Source organism: Hylaeus volcanicus, chromosome 6 (assembly GCF_026283585.1).
Source record: "Hylaeus volcanicus isolate JK05 chromosome 6, UHH_iyHylVolc1.0_haploid, whole genome shotgun sequence".
Taxonomy (NCBI): domain Eukaryota; kingdom Metazoa; phylum Arthropoda; class Insecta; order Hymenoptera; family Colletidae; genus Hylaeus; species Hylaeus volcanicus.
In genome coordinates this window covers 1,249,056-1,273,121 of record NC_071981.1, presented here as the reverse complement: position 1 = coordinate 1,273,121, position 24,066 = coordinate 1,249,056, and the positions used below count along the sequence as shown (strand labels likewise).

Sequence of the window (24,066 nt, the reverse complement as noted above, 5' to 3'; positions counted from 1 at the left end):
CCAAGTCAATTACTAGAATCGCTCCGTATAAAGTTATACTCGAAATGAATTGAATACCGTATAGTGTATCAATTTATTGTTCCTATGGGCGATACCGGTCTGCAAGTGGATCTGGCCAGTATCGGTGGTCGAAACGTAACTGACTATGTTCCCGTGTTTTTCAACAGGAGGTCGGTTATAACAAATTCGAATCTCGATTGGTAGATGCAGTTTCCGATAGAATTTCGGGCAACGGTGGTTGCCGGTCGCTGATACGAACTTGTAAATTTGATGAAAGCGACGGGAGAAGGAATTTTTACACAGGAAATAACCGACACGGTCGCGACGATTGTTCGTAGTCGCCTGTTGTTAACACCGATCTCTCAATTTTTAAACAAAGCTCCTCCTTTCTGCCAAACAGAACGACGTGTTCAACCGAGACGTGTCAACCGAGAAAGTACCGCGACGTATTCCCCCACTGCTAATTGCTATCTCCACTTAGAACAGTGCTACAGCCCCAGCCCACTTACTATAATCATCCTGTAATCCAATCTGGCTCCACTGCATTAATTTCCGCGTAGAGATAGCGTAATTCGAGACCCCTTCGCGAATACGTTGCGCAGCGCCTAACAACCCTAACACGGCATCGACAATAATTATGAATGGACGAACAGACTCCGATACCGGGAACGAAGAAGAGGCTGCTGGGAGATACTTCGCCGTTAGAAATTTCACTCGTTGTTCCCGTCTCGATAAAACCGATATCCGACGTCTCGATAAGTCTTCGGGGTAAGCTTTCCACGGGCGTTCCTAGTTTCCTTAGAAATTGCCACGTTAAATTCATACCCGTCGCCGGGGCGCTCGACCGAGGTTGCTCCGATACTTTAATTACTTTTTCTCGCATGCATCACCCGGCGATTTACAAACTCCGATGCACGCGCGGAAATGAAAACGCTGAACGTTGTTTCCTGCCGCTTTTAAACCGTCTATCGAAATAAAGTACGCCTATTCATCCATTGTCGGAAAGGTCTTTTTGCGACCACTGCGAAAATATATCTTGCATTTATTCGTTTCGCTTCTGGAAAACCGTTTGCCCAAGGTTTTGCATTGTTGGGGTGAGTCTGGCATTGTCCGCGGTTACAATGACTGAAAACGCTGCAACTCTGCGATTAATAATAGAATTTGCAATGAGATGTAGATCTAAAAATTGATATTAAAAAAAAAGAAGTCACCCCTGGTTTGATAAAATTTTTATTTCAAGATTAAATTATTTCAGAACCACACCATTCTATAACCAATTATTCAATAAATTGAGGACCAGAAGGGCTAGAATTTGCAATCAATAGTACAATTAGAAATGTAGATCCAAAGATTAACATTGAAAAAAGAAATCACCCTTGCTTTGATAGAATTTTAATTTCAAGATTAAATTATTTCAGAATCATAATGTAACCAATAATCTAATGAACTATGGCCCCGAAATTCCCACTTGAATATTCAAAATAAAACTCAAAATTTTGCATCAGGACCTCCTAAAATTTTTAATATAGATGACGTATATGAAAATCTGCCGCGACGGTCGCGATATTATAAGTAAAATATTAAAAGCAGCGTTCCAAAAGGTCGCAAAAGTGGTGCGCTCCGAGCGTACACGTCGTAAAACGAATCGAGCCGTGTCTTCGATGAAATGTTTCGCAAATATTTATTATACCCTCGCACGGAGGGATCGCTTTGGCGCCACACAGAAAACTTATCGGAACGATAACCTCGCCGCATCGATTTTCGAATGCAAATATGAGTCCGACGACTGTTCGCTTCCGATATTAAAATGTTTTCGATATTTTATGAACATGTGCTTTCGCGAGTCGGCCGAAGCAGCGCGTAATTTGCAGCCAAGTCGACGCAAAAATGTTTACGTTTATTCTTCGTGCGTGTGAAGTCCATTTTCCGCTAACGCGATACGTATTAACTTTATGTTACCGCAAAAGCATTGGAAACACTCGTTTCGGCTTAGTCTGTATTCGCGGAGCTATCTTGTCAAGCATTTAACGACCCCTTTGTACGCAAAATACGGCGAAAACCTCAAGAGCGAGCTCAATTTTGTGGAAAATCGCCAAAGAACTTCTTGGATTGACTTCGGAACGGGAGAATCTCGATCACCTTGTTCTTTAACCTCGTGAGGGATGAATTCTGAACGGACTTTCTTTTGCTTTAATCGAATGCACGCAAAGCAAAGGAATTTTTATCTCTAAATCTGGAATTTTCTCAAGAATTTCTAACCATTGCATAACAAGCCATCAAATTACTTTTTTTTGTCTTCAAAATATGCAGTCTCGTTTGATAATGCAGACTCTACCATAACCGAAACAAATGCGCGTGCTCGTTTAACACGCAAGACACGCTAAACACCGTCCTTTGCCGTCCAATGAATTCTGAAAATCGTTTCAGCCTCATTCGCTGGTCGCAACAACATTATCGTCGTTCTGTACAACGAAACCTTTTTCGCAACAATCACTGCCTCGCTAATACGTTTTTCCTTCCAATTTATTTAATAATCCCTCCGTAAAACATTTACTGCCTCGCGTGATATTCCAGAACGATGGTTTGCGACGGGGCTTTAATCACAGCCTTTGCTCTGAAGAGAAATAGGTTACAAGTAGACAATACGCCCCACTTTCGCTTGAAAATCGATTGAAAAAAAATGTTATTCAGCAATTCTCTATTTTATCTATCGAGTTATATCACTATTTTTAAATAATATACTATTATATATTGTACTCAATCAAATGGTCAACGTATTCGTTCTTTATTCAAATATATTTTTAATGTACAGAGTGAATCACTCCTTTTATAGTAAATTAAATACGTATGTATTCAACCTTCTATGAATTGAATTTTTTTCTGCAAACCACTTGCAAGGGGTTAGTTTGATATTTCAGGTTGATAGTGCTGCCAGTAATATTATTATTGAAGAGAGATTATATATTTAAGACGTATACGTCTCTTGTGAATTAACTAAAATTATTCGGTGAAATAATACCACTTGAAAGTTACACGGGCCCATAGGGGGTTAGGTCTGGGTTTGGGTCGCTATTTTACTAAAACAATCTGAAAACGCCAGCTAATAGATCTTTCTTTAAATCAATTATGTTTGAAGAAAGAAATTGTTGAACTTATGATCTTCACGCATCCAAGGTCCTGTTTGACTCCTTGAAGCTAGATGGCTTAAAAACTGCCGCACCTTTTGGTTACCTCTACTATTTTATTTAAAGTTTTTCACTCATTTGGCGATACTGTACATATCAAAACGCTCAAGTTGACACTATTCTTCTATGCAGCTTGAATTATCTTTTCCTTTTATAATCGTGTCCCTTTCAGAGTTAGCCCATTGACCCTAAACTACAAATCTGACATAGCATTTGTAAAATAAACGAGCGGGTTAAGCCAACGACTGGTCCTCCGTGGAAACGATTAAGCCACGGTTCACGTTCCACTGATTGCGCGTTTAATAATAATTGTCCCGACGACTTTTTGTCGAAACGCACGGCATAATTCCGGGTCCGCTGGCCGCGGCGGGGATTTATTGGACGAGTACACGCTCGGCGAAATTGCTAGCGAGTCATCGAGGATTGAATCCGGCCGGAAGGAGGGCGAACGACAGCCGAGGACAGAAACTCGAGCATAATGGGCGAATCCTGGGCAAAACTGAAATGATTGATGGGAAGAACGAGAGAGATGGCAAGGGCTAGGAGCCGGTACGACGGCGAAGGAAACGGCTAGAGGAAACAAAAGGGCGAGAGGAAGTAGTTATGCTTGTGTACAGAGTAGGTCGACACCTAGGACGCCCTCCTCCCCTCCTCCCGAACGCAGTTAACTCGAATGCTTCCGATAACAGTGATAGTGTACCGGGGAGTCATCAACCGGCTGGCACCGGTTAATGAGTTTTCCAGCCTTTCCTGCTGACAGACATTTGTCATCGTTCGACTTGGACGAAGCAATGTCTGCCACGACCCTCGCTCCGAACCCAGAAGAAGAGAAACCGTCGTCCTTATCGGCGAATAACTGGACGAGAAATAACGATGCACGGAGATCGTCAGACTGTTACACGCGGATTACAATCGAATACATTCGCGGCGAAATTTTGCGAAATGAATGAGATAACGTTACTTTGGATACAATGAAGGAATTAATAATATTCAAGTTTCGTAAAAGAAATTTTAACATTGTCTTGTTATCTCTACAGGTTTTTTTTTATCATTACTGAAGTGATATTAAAGAAAAATTATTAATAGAATGTATTCGGTAATGCAACATAAAGATATCGAACGATAAATGATATGATTGGTATTAGTAGATTCGTAATTTATTTTAGATATCTATTTCTATTAAGGAAGTGTCTAGATACTTCTGAGAGGGAGTGTATTTTTTGTCCAGGCTGTTCCAAAAATGTTGAAGGACCTTGGAAGGGGTTCGGAGAGGGTGATTTGAAACAACTTTTGTCTTAGCGAAATTGTTGTCAGAGGCTTCGTTAAGGAGATATTAACAGAAAACCCTGAGGAATCAGAGCGCGAGTACACCGGCGCCGGTGGAGCGCCCGCAGTAGAATAGGCCCGCGCTAGACAGCCACAGTGTAGCACAGGCTACGCGCTAAACAGCCGCAGTAGATTAGGCCCGCGCTAGTCAGCCACAGTGGCACAGTCAACGCGCTAGACAGCCGCGGTAGTATAGGCCCGCGCTAGTCAGACACAGTAGCACAGGCTACGCGCTCTTCAACGACCTCCAACATTTTTGGGACACCCTGTATATCGCCTTAATATTCACGTTCGGAGGGGGTGAAAACTACCCTCGCACTTGCAAACGAAATACCTGTGTAATTAAATTTCAGGAGAACTAACCAACTAAAAAATTAAATACGATAAATGTTTGGCTTCTAACGAACACAGAACAGCGTTTTGGAACAACATGCACTGCATATTAATTCCAATCAAAATTAATTTTACTGCATCACAAGGTTATACCTCGTGTCTCCATTATTAATGTTATAACCGTGTTATTATGATTATTTTGTTCGTCATTCCCCTTCGCTCGTCAACTTCTTTTACATCCTAGATTAGGTTTACGATCGCATGCAAGTATATCTGGTGTTTGAATCGCATTGCGGGCTGGGCTAATAAAGTACGCCCTATAAAAATGAACACATCATCATTATGTTGATTACAGTTATGTCTCTTGTCTGTAAGACTGACGTAAAAATTTGTTACTGTCACCTGGAACAGTTATCAGATGAGAACAGTTTGAAGATTGTACGATACTTATAAAAACAATTTCAGTTGCGTTCATAAATTATCCATTATTTTCATACGGTGCAGTCTCGAGAAAAATGGAAATAGATATTAAGATCGATGAAAGAAAGTTTATAAGAGTAAGACTAACACTGTAAATTTAAACATGAGGAGTTAATTAATTTCTGTTAATTAATTGCGGGAACATACGATTACTGTAATAAAAAGTGTCTTTATTAGGAGAAATTGCAAGCATCCATGGTACTAACGAAAAGCTCGTAGTGGGTTGAGGCATAACAGTAACGTATGATATTCACATGGGAAATTAAATCCATTTAATATAATCTTATCCACTGGCGTAGCACCTCGCGCATAAGAACGCTGGTGCATACTCTAACAGGAGGTACGGCAGGAAACTCTCAGCTTCGAGATGTTGGCCTGCATACTCAAGTTCATGGAAAAACTTTAATAATCTTTTATGAGAAAACGGTTCGTGGGCTATATATGATTCTTTTCAAACCTTGTCTGCCATGAACGAAACTCGTTTTATTAAACAGACTTGTTATTTAGAAAACAAATCGTGAAGACTGTCTCGAAACTGGTTAACGAAATGGGTGCCGACTTAATCTTTTACTAACGCTGATGTTTATCTTCCAATATAACAAAATGTTAGAATAATAGACTTCGCAATTATTCTATTTCGATTTCGAGTCCTCCCATCGAATGAACGTTATCAACCCGGGCGATCTAGGAACAAACGATATCAACGTGGAATAATTTCCCCACGTGATAAATTCCCGCGGTATCCGGGCTATTTGTATCAATAACCGTGCGTCATAATGCATCACGATTGATCGCGATGTTCCATTACGCGATCGCAATGCCGTCGCTGATAAGGCGTCTTACCGTCTCGTTCGAGGAAGGTTAGGTCACTATCGACGGAGTCCACGATTCGAGCTCAACTAAACAGTCTGATTAGGAGACAGTATAAATATAAGAGATACCAGAAAATAATAGTACGAAATAAAATCTTTACTTGGTCTAATTATTATGTGAGTAATAAACTAATGAATGAATAATAAATTTACTAATAAATATACAAACCTTGAGAATATAAATACAAGAGATAGCAGAAAATAATAGCACGAAATAAATTATTTACTTAGTCTAATTATTAGGTGTCTAATAAACTAATAAATACATATGCAAACCTTGACAATATAAATACAAGAGACCAATGAATAATAAATTCACGAATAAATATACAAACCTCGACAATATAAATATAAGAGACAAATGAATAATAAATTCACTAATAAATATACAACCTTTGACAATATAAATACAAGAGACACCAGAAAATAAAAGAATGAAATAAAATATTGACTTGGTCTAATTATTACGTGACGAATGGCGTTACTATCAAGGCTGTCCATTTAAAATCGCTTTCCTCTATAATTCTCGTTATTAATAAGTGCAGTACACACGAATCTCGAAGCGAATCTCGAAACGAATCTCGTTGCTGTATCCGATCCCAACACGAGCATCCCTCCCGCAACGTTGCCCGAGGAAATCCTTGCGTGGTCGTTCGAATGAAAATCTATTTCGCCTGAAAGCCAGCCATTCTTTACTCAAACAAGGAACGACACCCGTATCGGACGAACTCGCGAGCTCGCATAACGCAACGGCGCTCGAGAACACAATGCGCTCTGAAACAAGAAGCAGGAGGAAGGGGAGTGGCGGTGGTGGAAACGCGATTGTACGTGCGCCGGGCGCGGCGTGCCGCTGTAAATTCGAGCAACCGTGAATAGGGGATGACTAGGTTCTTTGAAGCATGCATTTTTGTAAAATATTCATGCGAGCACCCGTCGCTGCCGAGTCAGAAACCGTAACCACCCTTGTACCGCGGCTTTCGAGCAGCAAGCTTCAAGTCAGGACTGCAACCCTTCGGAGGCAACAGCTTCTAGACTGACGCAACGTTCCGTTCCCCTCCTTCCCTCCCGCAGTTGTTGCTCGAACCAGACATCCGTCGAGCAGTGCATTACCTGTGACGTTGAAACGAGCAGACCGGGCGCACATTCAACGCAGGATAACACAACGCGAGGATACCAGTGTTCTTTCGCCGGAAGGCGCATCCTGGGAACCGAACGCTCCATTTAGCTTTTATCGCGAGCATCCACGACGAAAATTCTCCGTCATTAGGACCCGGAGAGCTAGAGCCGTTCGCTGCACGAATCGATTAACCCAGTCGCATAAAAATTGTAACATTACTGACGATCGTTTGGGCATTCTACGATTTTTATTTGAATTTACATTATAAAGGGAATTGTAAAAAGCAATGTATTTTTTTCGGTCGTTAAAACTTTATTTCGGTCGCATTTCTCAACTGATTGTTTTATGGATTTGTGCAATGAATGGCTCAAATAACTATTCGGAATAAATGTAATACTCGTTCTACGAGTCTTTAGAATATATCACAACTGGAACACATTTTGGAGTACCTGGAATTAAATTTTTAAACAATTCTCCCGGAACCAACGGAGTACTGTACAAGTTTTTTACTAATCCTGTCTTGGATAATGCATATTCTGCTTTGAGTAATATCGCGACAGGGGACGTTTATTCATCATTGAGGCTTTCTAAATCTCCCAAAGGTTCGTTCGTTGTTCTGAATAAAATTTTGCTGAGTTCGTCGAACCAGAATGGAATGAAGACCGGTGAAAATCGAAATTTAGGAAACGAAGAGTAGAATTACGGCGAACCGTAAATCTCGGCCGCGGTTCGAGGGAAAAAGAAGCCTCGTACTCGGTACGCGATACGTAAGACGAGGTAGAAACGTTTTTCCCGGTAATTTCACGGTGCTTCTGCGCTAAAGGGCCGTGATTCGTGGCCCGAATCGGCCACGTACCTATCCGGTGAACTTAATGCAGATTGCTGCTTTAATGGGGAACAATCGACGCTATTATCGAGATGGATTCATGCTGAATGCACGCCGGGCAATTTACGGAAGTGAAGTTTGTCCTGCGCGAGCCCCGCGTTTCGTCTATTAAATGGTGGTGCACCACAGAGATATAGAACGTCTGCGTAGTCGTGACACGAGTTGTCCAGGTGGAATTCAAAGTAATGCGGAGATGGTGAATTTAAACGTGAAAAACTGGGAAACACTGGCAGGGCACGAGTGGCTTGAGAGAATGGTAGACTGTGGACTGTAGGTAAACAACGTCCAGTTGAAACAATTGGTACCTGCGAGGCCATGGAGGGATGCTCGCGTGTAGATCGTATCGCTGTAACAGCCCCATTTAAAGTGGGGCGTTTAAACGATTTAATGTACAATTATCAAGTTCGAGGAATTTGGCAGACCTGCGTTTAAGTTTTATTTCTGTAGGAGTTGTGGGTTCTATGATTTTTAAAACAAGAAATTGTACCTTATGAACTTGAAAAGTTTACAGACTTCGCGCACACGCAAGAGTTGGAGAGATTTGAAAATCTAGTGACAGCTGTTAATATTTTGTAAGGTTATTTATTGTAGTATTATCAACACTAGAAATTTAGTAGAAGTTTTTGTCACTTATTCTTCGAAATCTACATAATGTTCCAAAAATATTGGAGATCCTTAAAATACTCTCTTTTGGAAAACTAATTGACTGTTCGAATAAGTGATAGTAATATCAACAATAAAGTACATGTTACACATTTTAAAAGATAAGACATCTCCATTTAAAGTCAATTTCATTTAATTCCATAAACATTCCCAATCAAATAATAAGTCTAATAACTTTAAAAGAAACTAATTTATAATTCTATTTCCAATCGCTCCATGTCATTGAAATTCTATTAAAACTCTCAAATTTATAAATTTGAAGAAACATGGAGGCAAATGGTGTCCAAACTCCATAAATTCAAACGGCGAAGACTTGACTTCGTAGTTACTCGATATCAGTGTGCATCATTTTTCTACCGCGAAATTACGCTGTCTAGCGTGTTTGCTTTCTCTTCCTACACTGTCAACGTGAACGGTCTCAGGCTGGCGTTGCGCTGAGATATTGCGTGGGCGGATGCACGCGTGCAGGCCGTGCATACACGCGGTCTCCTCGCGCCGGAGTTGAAAGTCAACGTGGCTTCTGCTTTGCATGGCTGCGTCATGCGACTGCATTCATTTGGCGGTTTCTTATCTACATGACACGTTCGAGAGTACACCTTGTAAACGTGCTTTCGTGCAAATTCTCGTGTTTCGATGAAAACCGTCCGGAATGTTGAACGGTACGAAACAGGCGCAGCCTACGGGAGGCGGATTGAGCTGAAGCTTTGTTTTGGAAAAAGCGTGGGTGGTAACGATCCATTATTTTTTTTCCTTTCTTTTCGGTCTGTGCGGAGGCAATGCGCTTTCCAATTTATCGCTTCTCCCACGAGCACTGAATCACGGGCCGCGTCGATGAATTTTCGGTTCACCTTGAAAAATGGATCAGCAGAAATTAAAATCCGCTTTCGAATTTAGCCCGATCCTCGGAGATTTTGAGAACGCGAGAAATAGAAAGAAACATTTCATCCGTGGATGGGAGTTTAATGCATTTTATTTTGAAAAAACGTGAGCAAAGTAAAACGTAGAAAATACTGCGACCGGTGTGCACGTGCCTTTAATCCGTGCACTATATTTTCGAAACTATACAGTATTTCACAAAACAAATAGTGCACTCTTTTTAATTACTTTCCAATGAAAAAAAAAACGAAGCCAAGCGAAACTCTCTGTGATAGATAGGAGCGAAGAGATGGCATTTCAGAGTTTGATTAAAAAAGTGTATAGATCGCTAATAAAAATGCTATGTTTCTCTATATTGCCTCGTCAAACTTTTCACGCCTCTGGTTGGAAAAATTCATAAACCGTTTTCTCTAAACTGTACTATACCAGTGTATGACGTCTGCGAGCAGAATAAAATATTTATATTTTCGTGTAGCATTTTTTACAAGATGGTATTTTTACAAACATTTTATTTTATATATGTAGCAGAAATTATTTTCTCACTGGAAAGAGTCTCAGAAAAAAATATATAAATGTGACCTTAACAAACGTACATTAAGATTTTATATGAATTATAATGTATTATATTAAAACACTGTTACAGTGAAATGTTTGTTTGTAACCATCGCCTAGTTGTATGAATTTTTTTCGCCTGAGTATTTACTCAGTCTTGATTATCGTCTGTGAATGGACCACGAGCTCGTCGAGTAAGTAGATATCACATTACTCGGCGTGTAGAAGAATTATATCAGCTGGGTCGCCCCGTGTCGCGCGATTTCTTGCGCGATATACGTGCACATTGCGCTCACGCAGTGGAAGCCAATGTAACACGTTCTCTATGCTTTCCTTGCGCGCTCGTAACTCTGTCAAATATATCTGGTTTATTACATTCTCGCCGCGTATATCACGCCTCGATAACCATTAGACCCATTTCTCTACTATTCCGTGAAATAACACGTGCTTTGAGAAATTTCTTTTATTCGCGTAAATTAGATTACGGACATATCACCGCAATAATTGCGCTTTTTCAAGCGCGGCGTGATCTTTATCCATAGTTCTTTAAAAAGCTCGCTCGATACGACCTTCTGGACCATGTTTTAGCAGAATTGGCAGAGTCGCTAAATTATTTTCTTATGATTTTACTTTTCATCGCATTTACTGTTTGGTAATTAGCGACGGATTTAATTGGAACTCTGTTTGATTAGTGGTACTATACAGGGTTTCCACGCTAAAGTGTTGGAAACGCATATCTCAATAACTATTGATGATACGAAGAAATTGTTTACATGTAAATTGTAGGATATAATAGGGTGTCTATTGCGGCGTAAACGAAATTTTGTTTATGTTACTAATTTAAAAGATATGAGAGTGAAGTTCCATTTTTAAAAGGAATTATGGTGCTTTTCAAGATGAATTCATTAAGCTTTAATGTATTCACCCGATTTTTATTAGTTTTCAAGATACAACGCTTCGAAATTTACACTCACCGACTAATTTCTTGTACCTAATTTATTTTATTTGTTCAGAACATTAGATAATTCACTAAAATCCAAAGTCTACATTTCAAGAGAAGACCAAAACGAAATAGATTTTCCGAATGTTGTACAGTCGAACACGTTAATACAGGGAACGATCGTCGCGGATGGTTTCTGGGACGTAACACGGAAAGAACGATCGAGAGCGGTGCGATTAGAATGCAAATGACGGCTAACGACGCAAAAAGCATGGTTGTCGTCGGGCAAAACCGTCGGAACGGTCGCCGGAATATGTAATCCCGTTTCCGTTCAATATTCAGGAAACCGATACGCCGCACCGGGTTAGACTAATCACTCACGGGTTCGCGCGACCATAACGATTCTATACGTTCCGCAGCGAATGCCGATTAGCAGATTTGTCATGCGACCGGTATATTTGGCCACGCGAATACCCTATTAGCGGACGCGGAGAGCCGCGGTCCGACAATGGTCGTATGCAAAGACGGAGACCTGAATTCCTAGCAAGTGAAGGCTGCCTGATCAATGGTAATCCTATATTTCGGGGGGAAACAGTACGTCATCCAGTGGAACTCTGCGCGTGACACGGCGGTCCTTTCCACTTTGAAGTGGATTAATGCGTGACACGGGGGACTGATGTTACTGCGCTAGCGACAAGGGACACATTACAACGTGTACTATTAGCGAGGCCCGCGCGACCATGGATTTATGGACGAGCTTGAAAACACTTTCGCGCGTTTTAGTGGACTACGACAACCCCATCGAGGCGCCCACTTGAGAGTCGTCGAAATACCGTTCGCACGATACTGCGGGGGAGAATATTGAAGAACGAGTGGGGGTTATTAGGTTGTGGAGTATGGAATACTCCGATTTTTCAATCTTGGGATATTTGGGATTTTGATGTAGGAGCTTTGGACTCTTGGACTATCGAACTCTTGGACTTTTGGAATTTTGGATTCTTGGACTCCTAGACTCATGGATTCTTGGACTCTTGGATTCTTTTACTTCTAGATTCTTGGACTCCTACATTCTTTTACTTCTAGATTCTTGGACTCCTGAATTCTTAGACTCCTGGATTCATGGACTCCTAGATTCTTTTACTTCTGGATTCTTGGATTCCTGAATTCTCAGATTAATGGATTCTTGGACTCCTAAATTCTTGGACTCCTGAATTCTTGGACTCCTAGATTCTTTTACTTCTGGATTCTTGGACTCCTGAATTCTTGGACTCCTGGATTATTGGACTCCTAGATTCTTGGGCTCCTAGATTCTTTTACTTCTGGATTCTTGGATTCCTGGATTCTTGGACTCATGGATTCCTGGACTCCTAGATTCTTTTACTTCTGGTCTCTTGGACTCTTGGACTATTGGATTTCCATAATACTGCAGGGTTCACGATTCGTGTTGTCGTTCAACTCCTTATTCTTGGCTATGGGATAAATGGTCTTTCATTTTCTGATGTTTCTTGCGATTTACACTGTCTATGCTTGTGTACTTATTAATGAAAACGATTTAATATGTCAAGCGAGAGCAAATTAATTGACACGAATTCAATAACAAGTTGCAAGCGCTTGCACCAGATAACCAGCAGGCTATCTTTTAGCGATCGCTTTGTTATCGGTGTACGAGAAGTTTTCTAAGAGATACGAACTCCTTGAAACTTTACTAGCTGGTAGGGACACATTCTTTCCTATTTCAATGGTAATGTTTATCGATCTTCATTTGCAACTTCCAACGAACAGCGTCGCGGATCGTTGTGTTCCCGTTAGTCCTGAAACGGATTTCTCCTTGGAAATCTGTTTTTAGACTTCCACAGAGTTCGTGGGGATGTTTACTTAACAGTTTATTAATCTTAATTGGAAACAGAAAGCTTCGGTTATTTATAACAGAGGACAAATAACAAGATTATGACTTTCCTATGTTCTAATTTCGATTGTAATTATACGGAGGGTTTAAATAATATTATAATTACATACTATAAATACAAATTGTCTACAGGATTTTAATTATTATTAATCTTTATTCGAAATAGAAAGCTTCGGTTATTCAGCTTCGGTTTAAATAATATTATGATTATCTAATGTAAAAGTAGTTATGACAGATTTGCGTAGAACAAATTATCTTTCAATCCAAATCGAGTTCCCTTTGGAATCCTAATTTATCAAATACCCTAAAAAATAGAATGGATATATAATTAAAAAGGTGATTAATTAGTATACAAAATATTTAACATAAACAAGTAATACTATTTAAATAAACATGTAGACAGTAATCTTAAAATTTTTTGTATAATATATCAAACATACAAGTCACGCGAAATATACATATTTTCCATTAAATTACATGAAACATCCAAACGCGTAATTAGACCTTCATTTTGCCTATCACGACGCAATTCAACTATTGACACCAGTTCAGTCCTGCGCGTCAAATACACGCGACACCATCGGCGCAACTCGTGCGAAGCCTACGCGAGCACATCAAGACCAATCGCGAAATTTCTTCCCGCAATCGGCGGTTACACGATTAAACGGTTTAGTCAATTCGCGTCGTTAATCACGAGTTTATCTCGAGAGCTGACCGAGCGTGAACCGTTACGGTTCCTGCGAACTAAAAGCTTGTGAATGACAAGATATTTATTCCCACACGTCTCCTCACCCAGCCGATACGTCACACAAGTTAATCGTAAATTGTTCCCACCGCGGAGTCTTTCAACCGCTAGCCAGACAGGACATTTATTTCCCCGTTTCCGGTGGTCATGATTTATGATCCCCGCGATCGGTTTCATCGATTCCTTTGATCGTGACGGAACATTAACGAAGCTTTTCCACCGCCATCGCCCAACCACCCACGGCATCGATCGAATCGCGTCCCTGGAAACGAGATTTCGTCGATCTCGGAAGAAGGTTGCGTTCTGAGTATTGTAACTGGAATGGAGTCACTTCTGCGAAACCTCTTTGTTTATTCTAGGACAACGGTTTGTTCCGGGTGCTCTTGTGCATGCACGCTAGGAAAGTATAAAACGTGTATACAGACACGTAGAACTGGCTTTACGTGAAAGCGAACCAGGGGGAGGGGGAACGCCTTTTCCAAGAGGGGCTTTGATGAGAAAGAATAAAGGAAAGAATGAAAAATAAGTTTCTCATCTTGCGCGCTTTTATCAGAAAACGTGGGAGCTAAATTTGATCGAAACTCCTTTTAATTCTTTTTTCCGTTTGAAGATGGAGGATAAATTTGGTGAAATTTTATCTCGAATATATTAGGTGTACTGAAAAGTAATGTCGTTTGTGCAATTTTAAATACTTGTTTATCACTCATCAGCTCATTGATTTTTATCGATATGGCGTTGAAAATTTGCACACTAAATGGCAAAAGGCTGTTGATAACGAAGGCGATTACATAATTGATTCAAATTAGAAATTTATTAAAAATTTGTTTGAATTTAATGTAAAAGAAACGACATTACTTTCCAGTCTACCTAATAATATGAAGATTGTACAAAAATTTATTAAATTCATTTAATTTCACGTTCGTCTTCAAACCTTTGAGTCTTTAACTCGCTAAAAAATCATTTTTGCTTTACGAAAATAACATCAATATCCAACGCACAATGCATCTTTGCTTAATATTTCCTCTGGTACTCAAAGGGTTAAATACAGACCCAAGGGTTTGGGGGACGTAACGAGTTCCAGAAGGAGTCCAACCCCTACAAAATTCCCTAGCAACAATTCGATCGATCGCGTGTAAATTGCTCTAAATAATATCGGATCCAGGATCGATCCTGAAATCTTCAAAAATCCTGTTGGAAGGGATTCTCCACTGGCTCAATTCGTTACACAGGACTCGTTCCTCTCGCCCGGCGTCGCGACGGTCCTTCGTTAAATGAAACCAGCGGCGCAGGACAGAAAAGGAACGAAATGGCTTATCGACGCGTGTTCCAGAAAAAGAAAGAGGGAAAGAGAGAGAGAGAGAAAGAGTGGAATTCTCGTGGGATGCCAACCGCTTGCGTTGCTGAATTCAAACGCGATCGTCGGACCGATGGTTCGGCCGAAAGCCGATCTTCCTCTGATTGTAAGACGTTTCCTCGTTCGGCGTGGAGGAACGCAAGGAAAATAAAGCGGCAGTGGAAACCGTTTTCCCGCTAAATGAGATTCTGATACAGCGATCGGATCGCTGCGGCTCGGCGTCGGCGGGGCCCTGATAAGAAGCCGAGGGAGCGGCGTGAGCTGGTAGAGGCTTGATTTATCGGAAATTAATATGCTACGCGACCGACGCCGTCGAAAACACCTCGCCGCGTTCCCTGGATGAATGGAGCGGGGGTGAGTGACGCGGTGCGAGAATTTAAAATAGACTTTCCAGAGCCGATAGCGCGCCTCTCGCTCCTCCGAGGCTTATCAGGCCTAAGAAGCTACTGTAACGAAGCACGGAATGGTTCGGCTGAAGCATATTAATGCTTCTCGCGAATCGAGCCGCAGGAACACCGGTTGCTGGATGAGAGCTAACCCTGGAGGGACGGAAGAGACTCTGAGCTGCGGAGATAGAGTCCCTGCTAGCACTGAGTGCCATGTCTCCGAGCAAAGCCCGAGAAATGAACGGAGTGTTAGCTGGAATGATCTTGACTTATGGTTATCGGGCTAACTCTGAAGGGATATTAACCCTGCAGTACCGTCGCCTGTTTCCGAAACGCGAGCACGCTGGAGGTATTATAACCTCTGTCACCTCGTGCCGGGTCATCCGTGATTGATGCAATTTTCTTGTATAATTAATGGAACATGTTATTTATAATTGGAACGATACGCGATGATCGAATAGCGTGGGGCTCCACGCTCGTATATTTATTTATTTTATTGCTTCTAACCATAAATTGCTTATACATCGTACAACAGTTGTTTTACAATTTGTTTACATGTACTTATATTACAGTCTTTGAGAAAGCTATGAATAATTTTTAATCCTTTAATACTTTCGTTGCGGATGACGCACATATGCGTCCAACTGAAAATATATGGTCGTTTTTATTATTTTGAAGTTTTAATTTTTTTTGTTCAGCAATCATATTATATATAAAATAAGTTACCACAAATATATGTTTTTGCAAAATAATCATATTAGCACCTTTACCTTATATAGTCACCTTTACCTCGTCGACAATCATTTTATTGACACTTCGAGCTCCAAAGAAATTAAACCTAAAGAAACATTAGGTATTGTAGATTTGCTGCGTGAAACCTAATGGTGATCGAAAGTCACCTCTCGAGTGCAAAGGGTTAACAGAGAACCCCGATCAATCAGAGCGCGCGGCTGTCTAGCGCGTAGCCTATTCTACTGCGGCTGTCTAGCGCGTGGCCTATTCTACTGCGGCTGACTAGCGCGTGGCCTATTCTACTGCGGGCGGGTTTTCTGTTAATATCTTCTTAACGAAACCTCTGGCAACATTTTCGCTGAGGAAAATATTCTTTCAAATCACCCCCCGAACCACCTCTTTCAAGGACCTCCAACATTTTTGGAACACCCTGTAGATTTCGGAGAATAAATGACAACAAATTGTAGTAAATTTGTAGTCTTGTTATTAATGCAATAAATAACCTTACAAAATAATAACACCCGTCACTTGATTTTCAATCTCTCCAACACTTGCATGTGCGCGAAGTCTGTAAATTTTTTATTGTGCATGGGAACATGTTATTTATAATTGGTACAGAACTCGATGATTGAACAGCGTGAGGTTTAACGCTTAGATTTTAATGAAACTTTGAATTATCTCTCGCGTTACTTACTTATTGTCTTATGTTATTAATGAAATATATTATTTGTATTTGAAACAAAACTTTGAAGACAATGCCTTGTATTACTCATTTATTTTCAAACGAGATATCCATCCTTATTTAATTTGATCGAAAATCGATAAATTATTCACGTTTCATATTATTAAAAGATTTTAAATCACACATTCTCGTGCGACAGAAATCAAACGCATAATTATCGAAGGTTGCGTATTCCGATTTCAAGTGGTTTCTGTTTGTTTCAGGAGTTCCATGGAATAGCGACGCAACAATGATCAGGATGAAGTTTTTTCGACTTGTTCTGGCACTCCTAGGAGGCACCCATGTTCTGTGCGCGCAACCCTCAGCTTTGCCTACAGTGAGGAGCTTCGGTAAGCCACGTTTCGATTATTTAAACAATCCTGGATATTTATACAACATTTGATCAGCGCAAAAACGATTACTAGATCGCAAAACGAGGCGAGGAATTCTCATAGAGATGTGTCGTTCCGTGTATGTTTCCTCGAGAAGGATATTTGGAAGAGAAAGGAATTCAAGGTACACCGTAGGTCGTCTACCTCTAGGTTAGGAGAATTTCGAGGAGTATTTCCGCTTAGGACGTCTGTCTCCCGTCTGGGAGGATTTCGAGGACCCCATTCTCTCAGCTCGTCTGCTTCTAGGTTGGATGGAGATTTCTGGAGATCCAGGCTCCTTGTAGTTAGCTGTGAGCTTCCACTTCTCACGTTCATTCGGAGTGCCGCTCCGATCGTCTGCTTTTTTCTGTTCTGACACAGGAACGCTCTTCGACGGGCTTTCTTTCTTCTCTGAACTCGGCCTTTATCGTGCGAACTTGTTTCTTACGATTTATTATGCAGATCCAGAGATTTTCTTTTCTGAATCCATTACCATATCTACTTTCAATATCTATATTACTATATCTATTTTCAATATCGATCAATCTATCTATATTATTATATCTATTTTCTATATCTTCTATATCTTCTTTCTTTTCTTTCGATTTATACCTAGTTACTATATTAATTTTCTCTCTATATATATATATCTTCTTTTATGATACAGATTTTTTATACAGATCTAGAGTTTTTTTTCTAAGTTCATTACTATATCTATATTACAATATCAATTTTCTATATATATCTTCTTTTCCAAATCCATTACCGTATCTATTTCCTATATCTATCACTATATTACTATACACATCAGTTTTCCATGTCTTCTATATCTATTTTCCCTGCTTCGGATTTATTATGCAGACCTAAAGACAATCTTCTCAAACTCCATTACGTGTCAAACGCGAGCAAAATTTGATTCAAAAATAATTTCCTAGAGATTCAGACATTTATTCAATCCTCATTTGAATTGAATCCACCTTCATTTTAAAATGCATAGAAAACTCTTTCCGGTGAGCTTCAACAACTTTACATCGACAATAGAGCTTTAATCGCTTCGAGATCGCGTCAGGGTTGAATATCGGGCACGGATTCGTCGAGATCCATATTTTATCGCAGTCGGATTAAGACACGATACTCGGGAGAAGCCCGGAAGGCTCGCGCCCGATCCAACAACCACTGTTGGATACTGACGAAAGCGAACCGCGCTGGGTTTCTGTGCAATTAACGGCTATCCATCCGCGCTGTAATTATGAAGCCGCGGTAGGGCGATAATGAAATCTGTACAAGCAGTTCGCGTGGAACGGAGCGAATGTGCCAGTCAAGAAGACTGAAGAGTAACGTGTAACCATTGTAACAACGTAATTATACGACACTCGGTTTGACATGTGTCACGCTGCGCCACGGTTGCTTCGCGAGTAGCGTACAACGCCGACGGAATGTCTGTCTTGTCATCGAATTCATTCTTCCCCATTCCGCGTTTCTTCCGCGTCTGTTCGAGGCCCCAACCGTGCACAGGACGGACTAAAAGTTCACGTAAATATATTATATATGCATCATGTTTATTTTACTGTATATGTATATTTATAATATATAATATACATTACGAGTAATTGAAAAATATAATTACTGTATGGGTATGCATAAATATATTATATATTTATTATGTTTATTTTGTGTACTGTGTATGTTTATAATATTAGGTCATCGTATAACTTCGTGTTGAAGTTTGTGTTAATATTTAATAAAAATACTACAGAAATTTTATAGTGGCTTTATAATGAGTATGTCAGAAATGTGGGAAAATTGTGTAAAACAAGAGAGATATCCTTTTCTTATAACACTCAAGGTTATGTTTCATATATTAATTTGAGTAGCAGGAGAATAAGTGGCATAAACTTAGGAGACAACTTAATATATAGTACACATATACATGTAGTCGTATAGTAACAGTTATATAATCAAGTGCAAAAGACACGAAACCTTCTTCTTCAACAGAATTAATTTATACAATTCCCAGTCTTTGGTCTTTAATAATAAACAGAATTACATTTCCATCCTGTTACTCGTTCAATGACTATAATTCATTCAAGAAAAATTAGCACATTTATTCAAACAGTAAAATGCAGTGTCCAACATTCCCAAATGTCATCAAACTCGTAATCGTTACTCCAACAAGTATCCAGCTTGGAATACCCTTAGAACGACCATCATTAGGGCATCATTAGGGCATCATTAGGTTATCGAAGCCCTTTCATCCCATCCACGTTTACTTGTTATCTCCTCAACTGGTCCATCTGCTCCATCTCTGTTCGCCTTGAGATCATCACTGGCCGCAGCTGGTCCAGCTCGCGCAGCATCGGCTCTCTATGCATGCTGTATCGTGTTTGTATCGGTCATGAATACTTAATCATCAGCGAGGGTTCTTGCAGCGAGCTAACGGAAACCAAACGGTGGAAAGTCCCTAAGCTTATTTTGAACGGCATGCAAACTGGTATCGCGTTGGCAGACGTGTCTGGCGCGATTAAATGGAGGAGGGCAAAGTGTTCTCGAGTGGCCAATCGACATTGCTTCAATTATTCTAGGTGTTCTAAGTGGCTCCATCGGCCAGGCGTCGATTACACGACTAACAAGCACGGGCTTGCGTATAATCAACGGAATTCCAAGACGATGATCCCAAACACTCCTCCTTTATTCTCGACCGCATACGTGCGGAATAAGCGAGACAATGGCGGCAATTTCGTTTCTTCGCGGAGTATTCCGCTCGCGTTTACGCTCTCGTCCCGCGGCCAATGGGAACGAACGCAATCGATAAACCGCAGGTTCTGCATTGCTACTTCCATTAAATATGCTTTAATTCGCGCGATTTGGCGGTCGAGTCGCACGTAATCGACCGTATCTTCGCATCGCGGGAATTTTATTTTATCACGCCCCGCGATCGCATTCAATCGAGCCGTCGCCCACTGGGCCAGATTTCAATCGGAGCGTGACGAAAATAATTGATTAATTTAGACGAAAACGCGGACGAATATTCAACGAGCGAATGACTTAACGTTTCTGAGCGTTCGGTTATTGTTTTCATTCTTCTGTCTTTCGTATAATTTCGGCGATATATGTACGTTTCTTAATTATGGTTTTATATTTATTATTATTGTTTATTTAATTATTGTCGCATTTATATGCATAGAGTCAATCCTGTAAATATTCGTATCCTTTATGTCTGTTGAAGAAGTTTCGCTAAACTGAATAATAGGTTTGATATCAGAGAATGAATTTTTCATTACAGATATATATATATGAATAAATTTATACATGGAAACGTCAAACTTACCATTTAATTTAAACTTTCATCGATAGACATAGAGGGTACGAATATTTATGGGTCAATTTAATAATATTTAATAATTATAAATACAACGTATATTTTAGAAGGTTATAGTGCCCTTTTAATTCTTGTTTATATTTCTTTGGAAATTCTTGCCCCTTGTAAATAAAATATAATTATTGATATGCACTCCTTATTATTTAAGCTGATCTTCAGGCTGTTTTTATTGTTTTGCTATCTCAAATAGTATCCTTTTTTCACACTAGATCCGGCATTTTCAATATGGCAGATCTAGAATATTTCGAGTCAAAAATATTGATCACTAAATATACAAACGTTATAAAATGTGATCTGAAGAAGCCTAACGAAATAATTCCCTAACAAAGTTCCCCAATCGATAATTCCACTATACTATTCAACGACTAAATTAACATAGTTCAATTTAAAATATACTAATTTAAAAATAAATTCCAGACCGATTTTCCTTTCCCTTCCACATCCTTATTTCATTCCATACGTTCGAACCGCAGATATTTCTCCTCGACGATAATATTCGTTTAACAAACCGTCAATTTTTCTTACCACTTGGACGTGTCGCGGAGAACCATCGTTCTCGTTGGATCCTCGTCTTCGACCGATGGGAGGAAATACGACAACCGTAATGCGGCTCGCCGGCCATGATACATGGAAACTTCGCGATTGATAGTTATATCACACGGGCACGGGTCTTTGCGTGGAAAAATGATATTACTTCGCGAAGTACCGGCAATTTATCGAGTAGTATTCCGCGGGAACCTGGAACGTTATAACTATAGGGCGAAACAAGACGCGAAAGAGCTTTCGCGAGCGTTCGCGGCAGAATGGAGAACGCGATAAATTCGATTCGATATTCGTCATCGGGCTTAATGGGCGAAATTTCGCGGCGTGTTTCGAGCTTCCGTTTTATTGAAAACCGATATTATCGATGGATGGACTCCGACGGACAGTCTAGACCGTTCCTCTCGATGCCATTTGTACCTAACACCGAGGTTCTGTTTGGTCCTCGTGTCGTCTAGTTCCTCGAGCGCCATTTATCGCTTGATTAAGTTCGAGAACAAAATTCAATTGCTCAGCCATTCGGAGCTCTCACGGCTTCTTCAGACACGGCGGAAAGTAGTCCACGGAACTGCGCCGACTGAATCGCTGCCTACATGTTTAACTCTCCTTTGATTCCCTGAGAGCTCGTTCCAATGCAAACGTCACCGGCACGGGAGCCATTGAATTTCTTATTTGCAGGAGCATTTGTTTCGAGCTATTCGAGCTCCTTAATGTCGACCACAATTAACACTTTTCGTACGGTTGTGTTTCTTCGCAGAGAGAGGGTAATTTATTAGTGAGTGGATAAGGGTGAGTTATTAGTGAATTGCTTGCAATATTTCAGAATAAAAGAAGTTTAGAATTTTAGAATTCAAGAACATTGCTTGTAACATTTCAGAATAAAAGAAGTTTAGAATTTTAGAATTCAAGAACATTGCTTGTAACATTTCAGAATAAAAGAAGTTCTGAATTTTAAAATTGAAAAAGTTGTTTAATTATATAATTCTTTATGGGATATTTCAAGACAGTGTACATATGTACATTTGCAGCACAGATTTGGCAATATTAATTAATTTGTCTTTCTATATCATTCTTAAATAAAACGGTGCACTTCCTTCCATGTGCCCTTTCGTTTTGTTTTGCTGCTAGTTCAAGTAGAAGAGAAATGTCTAGCAATAAGTCTAAGTGGTTTCTTATATCGAGATATGATAGCAGTCTGAGCGCAATTTTCTCGCGTTGCTATGGTCAGAGTGGTAGTGACAAAAAACAGTTAGAAAACAAATCTTAACCACAAAGTTTCATTGAAATACATATATTCCAAAAGTTCCTTTATTACAGTGACAATGCTTAGGATATCTTTCCTACAGAAACTCAAAACTCTTAATTCAGCAATTCTAAAATTCATAGTTCTAAATTTCCATCTCGTTTCTGCCAACAGAGTAACCTCGTATAATAACAGACTTCAGACTGAATAACCCGTATGTAGGTCATCCATGCCATTCGATTTTTAATAAAACTTGAATCGTTAAAAAATGATACCACGAAAATTTAGGAACCACGTTGTTCACTTTTTTGTGTGCCAAAGCTCCAGAAAATAATCTGGTGAACAATGGCATCGTCTCTATAAATGCAGCACGGTATTTTGATATCATATGTGGCGCGATTCTCGCGTTGATTCCGCGTGCGTAACTTCCATAAATAATTGGAATAATTGGAAAAATATATTCAACTGTGCAACAATGTTATTTCCACGTTTCCATAAAAACTAGCTAGATTCCTACGAAGCGAATATTTTTTTCGCCCATTTTATCGAAGAAATTGTTCGCGGTCGTGATTTAAAAAACTGATCAACTGAATTTTTCAACTCGCATTTCCGGTCTTGATTTTACTTCGAATATTACGTTAACCGTACAGAGGATTACAACGTTATGGTTCGAGTGATTATTACGCATAATAACGGATAATTTTACTTCAGGACTTTGGAACTGAGTTGTTCCATGATAATCGTGTTAACAGGATTTGAAGTTTCGCACACGCTGCGCACGACACTGTTGCCTTTTCGCAGATCATGCTGTTTATCCTACTTAGCTTATTCGTCTATTCCACGCGTAAGGTCGCCTCCTAATCCTTTCATTCCCTGAACTCTGTAATTTTATTTTACTAAATATAGGCGATGTTTCTTAATTATTGTTTAAAATTTTACAAGCTCGCAGTTTTCGTTCAACTATGATTATGATATGCGTGTAGAATCTACAACAAATTTTAGATTTCAATCAGCTTTTAGTACAGTATAGTACTCTACTAGGAAAGTATTTGAGCAAAGCGGCGAGGTGCTCTATTTTGGCCTTTTTGAGAAAAATTAATTTAAAAAGTATGACATTGACATTTCTGCAAATTCAATTCCTGTATTTATACAGGAAGTGGTCTATTACATTGCTCGTTATGTGATTTAGCTGCTATCACGAATTCTAAACCATATTTAAAGCCACTTTCACTAAATTAATTCACATTTATGCAACTAAGGGATTGCAATGCACCACCGGAGTCTCTCCACATTTCTAAAAAAATTCCAGCGATTCGCCATAGGTACTTACACAGGAAGTGGTCGACTTAGTTAATAGCAGGTTATCCCATAAGATTGTGTCAAAACTTAATAAAAAAAAAATACTACAGAAATTATACAGTGACAGTATAATGGCCATGTCAGAAAGCTATGTGAACTT

At 39.8% G+C, this 24,066-nt stretch overlaps 1 protein-coding gene across 3 annotated transcripts in view; it reads left to right on the top strand.

Moving 5' to 3' along the window:
* The window catches only part of LOC128877866 (zwei Ig domain protein zig-8-like), a 458,647-nt gene that overhangs the window by 4,609 nt on the left and 429,972 nt on the right, over window positions 1-24,066 (top strand). For all 3 annotated transcript variants that reach the window (XM_054125478.1, XM_054125477.1, XM_054125480.1), the window contains exon 2: window positions 17,299-17,424. In XM_054125478.1, coding sequence (XP_053981453.1) covers window positions 17,325-17,424 — 100 coding nt within the window. In that variant the 5' untranslated portion in view covers window positions 17,299-17,324. The remainder of the gene's footprint in view (window positions 1-17,298; window positions 17,425-24,066) is intronic.